Source organism: Chenopodium album, chromosome 2 (assembly GCF_948465745.1).
Source record: "Chenopodium album chromosome 2, dcCheAlbu1.1, whole genome shotgun sequence".
NCBI lineage: Eukaryota > Viridiplantae > Streptophyta > Magnoliopsida > Caryophyllales > Amaranthaceae > Chenopodium > Chenopodium album.
Genome location: NC_137835.1, coordinates 80,633,679 through 80,642,276, shown reverse-complemented (window position 1 = coordinate 80,642,276; position 8,598 = coordinate 80,633,679). Strand labels below are relative to the sequence as shown.

The 8,598-nt window shown below is 34.6% G+C and overlaps 3 protein-coding genes across 3 annotated transcripts; all 3 read left to right on the top strand.

The window, feature by feature from the left end:
* Positions 1–505: 505 nt before the first annotated feature.
* Positions 506–1,642, top strand: LOC145577296 (putative F-box protein At3g21120). The gene has a single exon (XM_081634787.1). It carries the CDS (start codon positions 506–508, stop codon positions 1,640–1,642), a length of 1,137 nt encoding a protein of 378 aa, XP_081490913.1.
* A 765-nt stretch (positions 1,643–2,407) lies between these two features.
* On the top strand, positions 2,408–4,840 carry LOC145589483 (echinocystic acid 23-monooxygenase-like). The gene is made up of 5 exons (XM_081646075.1): positions 2,408–2,690; positions 2,996–3,213; positions 3,596–3,840; positions 3,932–4,331; positions 4,411–4,840. Exons 1-5 carry the CDS (start codon positions 2,408–2,410, stop codon positions 4,834–4,836), a joined length of 1,572 nt encoding a protein of 523 aa, XP_081502201.1. The 3' UTR covers positions 4,837–4,840.
* A 661-nt stretch (positions 4,841–5,501) lies between these two features.
* Positions 5,502–8,152, top strand: LOC145589478 (cytochrome P450 CYP72A219-like). The gene is made up of 5 exons (XM_081646062.1): positions 5,502–5,849; positions 6,301–6,518; positions 6,737–6,981; positions 7,062–7,458; positions 7,561–8,152. Exons 1-5 carry the CDS (start codon positions 5,567–5,569, stop codon positions 7,984–7,986), a joined length of 1,569 nt encoding a protein of 522 aa, XP_081502188.1. The 5' UTR covers positions 5,502–5,566; the 3' UTR covers positions 7,987–8,152.
* Positions 8,153–8,598: the final 446 nt, after the last annotated feature.

Sequence of the window (8,598 nt, the reverse complement as noted above, 5' to 3'; positions counted from 1 at the left end):
TTTATTTACAGAATTTTATCATTTCTTAATATAAGTACTCCTTAATAAATTGAAATTCAAAAGCATAGAGTCACACAAGCTTGTCATGTCACAATTTATTTTGTAAAAAAAATTACTAACAATTTTCAAAAATGTAAAACCATCACTTTATAAAAAGAACATCAGCTTTCTCGTCTAATTATTTAAAAAAAAAAAAAAAAAAAAAAAAAACATCAGCTTAATCAATGAAATTTGGTCCCACTCAATTTACTATTATTACCCTACCTAACTAAACCCCTATATTGTTTCCCAAAAAAAAAAAAAAAAAAAAAAAAAAAAAAAAAAAAAAAAAAACCTCTATATATATATATATACACACACTCGATTCCAATGTTCTATTCATAACCACATTCCATTCATCAAGAAACCCAAAATCAGTTTTTCTCCTTCCCTCAATCAATCATAAAAACCTCAAAAGAAATCGATTGTCATCGTCGTCGTTGTTGTCATCGTCGATTTCGAGTCCATGGATCATCAATCGATGAGCAAGATGAGGAAGAGAAAGGTGTTCGATGAATTACCAACTGACTTACTTGTGAAAATATTTTCAAGACTCAGTGTAACAAGTTTACTACAACTAAGGCGTGTTTGCAAAGAATGGAACACCATTATCACCAATCAAGATTTCGTGTCACTTCATCTCCAACATCAACAACAACAGCTTACACTTCCCGGTTGTCGAAACGAGTACTACTTGTGCCGTCAAGAGGAGCGCGGAGATATGGTTCTATGTCGAGCCGATACGTTTGCTCAAGTAGCTCGACTCAATACACCAAGAATGTTCCACCGTTCAAGTGTCAACCGTGTTGTCAATTATGTTGATGGGGTGTTACTAATGCATCTCAATGGAAACGACCCGAAAATCGTACTTTGGAATCCAATCATTCGAAAGGTCTTAGAAATCCCATGTTTTCTACCTAAAGGGTGGTACAAGAACATGAAGTTTGGGTTCGGGTTTGATTCCATGAGTAAGACTTACAAGGTACTTGCCTTACATTTGGCGAAATACTTGACCGCTACAAAGGTTTATAATCTTCGAAATCGTTCGTGGTTAAACCCAAAACAGAGGGAAATTCCAAATACTACAATTTATTTTACACAATTTGTAACGCCTGTAAATCTTGACAACGAGATTTATTGGCTAGGAAGTGTCGATAAGAAGAAGACATCAAATTTGACGCATTTTCTCTGTTTCGATTTTTCGAGCGAGGCTTTTACTTGCATCAAATTGCCTGACATGAAGGAGGGTAGCGCGGAAGCAGAACACAAGAGATGCTCAGCAGTTTTGGACAACAGTTTGGCAGTTTTAGACTATTATTATGGTCGTAGAAGAATACGTGCTAGTGTATGGAAGCGCGAAAAATCCGATTCGGGTTATGATTGGAATAAACAATACAATGTAGACATCAAGCTTGAAGGTCATATGTATTCGAGTAACAAGATTGAGCTGTGGTTTCGTAACTTACCTAAGGGATCGAGTTCGTACAACCTCGAATTTCATCAAGAATCGAAGACACTCTCTAACACAAATTGGCTACCCATAAAATTTCTTCAAAGGTATATAGAAAGCTTAGTCTTGTTTGGAGAACAGACTATTGTGTGATAGAGTTACTTGGTTCAACTTTTAATTTCATGATTAATGCTGTTTTTTTTCTTTATTAGGAGCTTTGCTTATATTTTTTTGCTTTCAATTAGGAGCAATTTTTAGTTGTTGTGAACTTGTGATGATAATTTTTTTGTCCTGTTTTTGGTAGTAGACTAGTAGTTGTTGCTGTTATTTAGTAGCAATAATTTTCATTGTAAATAAAAATGGGGTCATGAGGATGATATAGAGCACAAAACAAGCTCAAATTCCATGCTCACATCGCCTTTTCAGCAATATATTGACAAGTTGTTAGATCGATCTTAGCAAGCTAATTTTGCAAATCTTTTTTCATGTTTCTCTGTTATTTTATCATGAATTACTGAATGTTACTCGTATTTTTCATTTTTATTTCAATTGAATCTAAGTTTACATTTTTTTCAAAACTACGCGTATATGTCAATAGTGTCATGTGTTAGGATCTAATCAATGTCTTAAGCAACCTCGGCGTAAAAAGAATTTAAGGAAGATATCCATGAGTTTCTTCACGACGCATCCACCCCGGATAGAGAAACTTCATACTCCAACAAAAACAAAATTTTAATCTTGTTACGACGATATCAACATACACTACTTTACTTGATTACCAAGACAAAATTAAAAATACGAGAGTTGACTTTCGGATTTACACAAACCAATGAATCATATATACTCCTATAGAAATCAAGAGCTTCATTAAATCTTGAGAATTCAGTAAATTAATCTTACAGAAAAAGCAAGAAATAAATGGAAGAAATGACAGCAAGCACTATTTTGCTATCAGTAATATGTATTTTAGTTGTTACATTGTTAATCAAATTGGTAAATTGGGTTTGGTTGAGGCCCAAGAAGCTAGAGAAATTGCTCAGACAGCAAGGTCTCTCAGGCACTTCTTACAAATTCTTGTTTGGAGATCTCAAAGATTTCACGGCGATGCGTGTTGAGGCCTTAAAATACCCCATGGATAGCTCTTCCGATGATTATTTCCCTCGAGTGGAACCTTTTCGCAATCGGTTTGCCCCCAAACTTGGTATGTACGTAATCTTAGCTTCCTCTTCTCTAATTTCTGAATTATAACTTGATAAGTTGATGTTTATCTTGTCTTGGGTGAATGTACAATTGTACATACACAGATACACTTCTTTGATTTTTTTTAGTTGCTACACTTTGACTTTGGATGTTTAACGTAGACTACTTTGATCATCATGAAGTATATAGAGAAAACACAAAATAACGTGGGATCATGTAGGAAATTTCTAACTGTCATTTAAAAAAAAAAAAAAAAAAATTATAAATGATGAACTAATTTCTTGCACATGATCGGTATCAATGTAGGAAAAGATTTCTTTATCTGGTTTGGCCCTGTACCTATGTTACAAATCTCAAAGCCATATTTGGTTCGAGAAGCGTTGACGAAAATGCAGGAATTTCATAAAGTGAGGGTCAACCCCATTTTGAAACAGCTTATTCCAGGGCTTGTTAGCCTTGAGGGTGAGAAATGGTCTAAGCATCGAAAGCTGATCAACCCTGCTTTTCGTGTTGAGAAATTGAAGGTCATTTCCTTAAACTCTTCACTTTTATCTTATAATACAATACTTGTTTGATTAAATATGGCATCGGGTTGGTCTATGACATAACATGACATGACATGTTACTGAGCGTGCCAAGTTTTAGGGCTAGGCTTGGGCCATTATTTTGTAAAGGCACAAACACAGCTCGACACAACAAAACAATCTTACGTAATTTATATTTGTCTTAAGCAAAGGATTATTGAATGTCAATTAGATACGGATTTGTCATATCTTTGAATTAGATAACAAGTGAATCAAGAAATCATCTTGATCTCCACAAGTACAAGTAATTAACTAATTGAGTATATGAACTATCAAACTACTAGGAAAGTAATTAATAAGTTACTTTTGACGCTTGTTACAGCTTATGTTACCGGCATTTCGTGACAGTTGTGAAGAGATAATCAACAAATGGGAGATGATTGTAGCTAAGAGGGGTTCAGGTGAGCTAGATGTGTACCCGTATTTGATGCAACTCAGTTCTGATGTGATCTCTAGAGCAGCATTTGGTAGTAACTATAAAGAGGGACAAAAAATATTCGAACTTCTTAAGGTGCAGACTGATTTAGGCCTTCTTATGTTACAATCAGTGTACATCCCAGGAATGAGGTAATTTATACTACATATAATCCACTAATCAAATTCAATTTAATGAGCAAATTAAAGTAAGGCCTAACATAACTCTGCTACTTGCATTTAGATTCATTCCAACACCGAGAAACAGGAAATTTAAGAGGCTGGAAGATCAGATGCATAGTTCATTACAAGCAATCATTAACAAGAGGAAGGAGGAGATTAAGGCAGGAGACGCGGTAAAGGCTGATCTATTGGGTATACTCATGGATTCCAATTCAAAAGAAACGACCCAACAAGCTGCTGGCAGTAACAAGAATCATCATGTAAGGATGAGTCTTGAAGATTTGATTGATGAGTGTAAATTATTCTACTTGGCTGGGCAAGAAACTACATCGACACTGATTGTTTGGACAATGATTATGTTGAGCAAGCATCAAGATTGGCAAGAACGAGCTCGACAAGAAGTCTTGCAAGCATTTGGCAATAATGTGCCTGACTTCGAAATTTTAAACCATTTGAAGACAGTAAGTTTAAAATGATTTTTTTTTTTGTAATTTGATCTACCTTCTATGTTCTAATAATGTTGTTGTTGGTTTGTTGAAGATGACCATGATATTGTATGAGGTACTCCGACTCTATCCACCAGCAATGCAGATGTCAAGACGGGTACATAAGGATACAAATCTAGGTGCATTATCACTTCCTTCAGGTACAGTGATCATCGTCTATGTGAATACGATTCACCGAGACAAGGAATTCTGGGGTGATGATGCTGAAGAATTCAAGCCAGAAAGGTTTGCTGAAGGAATTTCCAAGGCAACAAAAGGAAATAACGCGTTTTTTCCCTTTGGTTATGGACCAAGAATATGCATAGGGGAAAAATTTGCAATGACTGAAGCAAAATTGGTATTATGCATGATTCTACAACGGTTTTCCTTTGAGCTTTCACCTTCCTACGTTCATGCACCGAGGTTTTTGATGTTTCTACAACCTCAGCATGGTGCCTATATAATCCTTAAAAAGCTTTGATGTTTTTTTTGGATGTTTAGACTTTAGAAAGCCACAAGGGTGGATGTGAGAATCGATCTCAGGATCTCTTGAGAACCGGAAGGGAAGCTCTAACCATTTGAGCTATCCTTCACTCTTAAAAAAGGCTTTGATAGTAATCATAGTATATACTCCTATCAAAGCATAAGTACATAGCATCTATCCATTACATCTTAGATACAATTAAAAGAACATGTATCAGTCTTCCAAAAAAAAAAAAAAAAAGGAGCATGTATCATACAATATAATTTTTCTTGTTATTTTACTTATTCGTATCACCATTTTATGTTCTTTTATCATTGTTAATTCAAATCTAATTTTATATTCTTTAAAAATTATGGAGTATAAGTTTGCATTATATTTTCAAGTGTAGGATTTAATTAATGTCTTATAAAAACCCCATTAAAAAAATTAAAGAAAATATATACACAAAATCTCGTATTGATTCACTTCCACGAGCTCCACGCTTCCACCTCGTATATGGAAACTTCAACATAAATAAAAAAATTACGCCTATAGTCTTATACTCTTATTACATCATCCACATGATTAAAATGACAACCAACACAATATTTAAAATATGATAGTTGACTTTCTAATCTACAACCTCCTCTGTCTTTCTTTTTTCTCATAACAAATGAGGCATATATACTCCTATTTCATTAAATCATGAGATTTCAGGAATTAATCTTACAACTATAGCAAGAAATCAATGGAAAAAATGACAGCAAACTCTATTCTGCTCTCAGTATTATGTATTTTAGTTGTGACAGTGTTAATCAAATTGATGAATTGGGTATGGTTGAGGCCTAAGAAGCTGGAGAGATTGCTCAGACAGCAAGGTCTCTCAGGTACTTCTTACAGATTCTTGTTTGGAGATCTCAAGGATTTTGTCGCGATGCGTGCTGAAGCCTTAAAATACCCCATGGATAGCTTTTCTCATGATTATTTCCCTCGAGTGGAACCTTTACGCCATCAGCTTGCCCCTAAACTGGGTAATCTATCATCTTCTCTAATTTCTGCATTAGATAACTGGATTTCGTAATAGTTGTTACACTTTGACTTTAAAGGTCTTAGCTATATCACATAGTTAGACCATATACCGATAGCACATAGTAAAGCGGGATTTTGTGAGATTTTTCTAACCATCAATTTCCAAAAAAAAAAAAAAAAAAAAAAAAAATGAAGTAATTAATTTCTGAAGTTCAAAGTCAAAGCCTGGAGATTTTAAAGTCAATGTGAAACAATTACTCTTTTCGTTTCTAAATGTTGTTACTAATTTGACAATGAATCAATGATTACCCCTAAAGAAGTCAAAGTAAAAAAAAAATAACATTTCAAGACATAACATGTAACACAGATTAATAGATTATTACGGATTACTTGATATCGATCTGGAGTCATTGAGATGAGCTAATTACTAGTACATGATTCGGATCAACGTAGGAGACGATTTCTTCCTCTGGTTGGGCCCTATACCTATGATACAAATCTCAAAACCCCAGTTGATTAGAGAGGCATTCACCAAAACTCAAGAAGTTCAAAAGTTGAAGGTGAACCCCATTTTCGAAAAACTTTTTCCAGGGCTTGTCAACCTTGAGGGAGAAAAATGGGCTAAACATCGAAAGCTGATCAACCCTGCTTTCCATGTAGAGAAGTTGAAGGTGTTTCTCATAAACTCTTCAATATTATCTAGTATGAGTTATTCTCTTTTTGTTCAATGAATTCTTTTCTTTTACTACGGAATTTTCATACCTTTCAACTTTAACTACAGGTGATTCGGAATCTCCTCTATATGATTTCTTAGATTACGAGTAATATACTACAGGTTATACAAGCTATTAAACTACCAGGCTATAATTTTCTTTGATGGTTGTTACAGCTTATGTTACCAGCATTTCATGACAGTTGTGAAGAGATAATCAACAAATGGGAGATGATAATATCTAAAAAGGGTTCAGGTGAGCTAGATGTGTACCCAGATTTGATGCAACTCAGTGCTGATGTGATCTCTAGAGCAGCATTTGGTAGTAATTATAAGGAGGGACAAAAAATATTCGAACTTCTGAAGCAGCAGACTGATGTAGGTCTTCTTATGTTACAATCAATTTATATCCCAGGAATGAGGTAAATTAATTAGGACCATAGTGTATAATTTAAAAAGCAAAGTAAGCCTTGATATAACCCTGCATGCTGCTTGCTATTAGATTCATTCCAACACCGAGAAATAGGAGATTTAAGAAGCTGGAAGATCAGATGCGTACTTCATTACGAGCAATCATTAACAAGAGGAAAGAGGAGATTGAGGCTGGGAAAGCGGTAAAGACTGACCTATTGAGTATACTCATGGATTCCAATTCAAAAGAAACCCAACAAGCTGCTGGAATTAACAAGAATGAGCATATTGGGATGAGCCTTGAAGATGTGATTGATGAGTGTAAACTATTCTACTTGGCTGGACAAGAAACTACATCAACACTAATAGTTTGGACAATGATACTATTGAGCAAGCATCAAGATTGGCAAGAACGCGCACGGGAAGAAGTGTTGCAAGCATTTGGCAATAATGTGCCTGACATTGAAAGTTTAAATCATTTGAAGACAGTAAGTTTTTTTCCCCATTTCCCTATGCTTTCATGGTTTCGTTTTGATGATTAAATATTTTAATTTGATTAATTTTCTAAGAATATGGATGGTTTGTTTTAGATGACCATGATATTGTATGAGGTACTCAGACTCTATCCACCAGCAATGCAGTTGTCAAGATGGGTTCAAAAGGATACAAATCTAGGTACATTATCACTTCCTTCAGGTACAATAATCACTATCCTTATAAATACAGTCCACATGAACAAGGACCTTTGGGGTGATGATGCCGAAGAATTCAAGCCAGAGAGATTTGCTGAAGGGATTTCCAAGGCAACAAATGGGAATAACTCATATTTTCCCTTTGGTTGGGGACCAAGAATATGCATAGGGGAAAAATTTGCAATAGCCGAAGTAAAAATGGCAATATGCATGTTTCTTCAACGATTTTCCTTTGAGCTTTCACCATCCTATGTTCATGCACCAAGGACTATGATGTTTCTACAACCTCAGCATGGTGCTCATATAATCTTAAACAAGCTTTGATGATATTACAATTGCAGATTTCTTATGCTTACTTGCTCAATAAGAGTTGGCCTGATTTGTGTCATAAATGATTTTTCAGATTGTTCTATAAATTTTGTATTGTTCATCTTTTCAAAGGTAAAAAATACATCTGATAAAAGTTTACGAATTTATGTTTAAATCATCTTTAAAACTCTGCATTTTCTTCAATAACCAGAAAGAAACTGGAGATTCGTTTAAAACTCTGTAATGGTTGGATGAACAGAGTTAAGATAGAGAAAATACAAGTTAATCTATTTGATAAACAAAAAAAAAACATATCAAGGGCTATTTTGGACATTTGAAACACTTTAAAAAGGGTAAGACTGTATTTTTGCCATGGCTGACATGGATACACTACCATGTCACAAAACTTCGTCTACTCAACGTTCATTTGCCCCATTGAAGTCCTCCTTCTTCGTTCCTCCTTCCTCCATCCTTCATTGTTTTTTCTCAAAGATAGCCATGGGAGACAAAAGGGTTAAAAACAGAAGCTCTGCAAACCATAAATTTATTCCAAGTTCTTCCCAAATTGGTTGTCTAATATCTTGATTACACTAATTTCTTTTTTTCTAAATTTTGTTTTTAATTTAA

Excerpts from the sequence above, each read along its gene's own strand:
- LOC145589483 (XM_081646075.1), top strand. The coding sequence starts at position 2,408 with ATGGAAGAAATGACAGCAAGCACTATTTTGCTATCAGTAATATGTATT. Across the intron at positions 3,214-3,595 it reads TTCGTGTTGAGAAATTGAAG|CTTATGTTACCGGCATTTCG; the intron begins GTCATTTCCTTA and ends CGCTTGTTACAG. Across the intron at positions 4,332-4,410 it reads TTTTAAACCATTTGAAGACA|ATGACCATGATATTGTATGA; the intron begins GTAAGTTTAAAA and ends GGTTTGTTGAAG.
- LOC145589478 (XM_081646062.1), top strand. The coding sequence starts at position 5,567 with ATGGAAAAAATGACAGCAAACTCTATTCTGCTCTCAGTATTATGTATT. Across the intron at positions 6,519-6,736 it reads TCCATGTAGAGAAGTTGAAG|CTTATGTTACCAGCATTTCA; the intron begins GTGTTTCTCATA and ends TGGTTGTTACAG. Across the intron at positions 7,459-7,560 it reads GTTTAAATCATTTGAAGACA|ATGACCATGATATTGTATGA; the intron begins GTAAGTTTTTTT and ends GGTTTGTTTTAG.
- LOC145577296 (XM_081634787.1), top strand. The coding sequence starts at position 506 with ATGGATCATCAATCGATGAGCAAGATGAGGAAGAGAAAGGTGTTCGAT.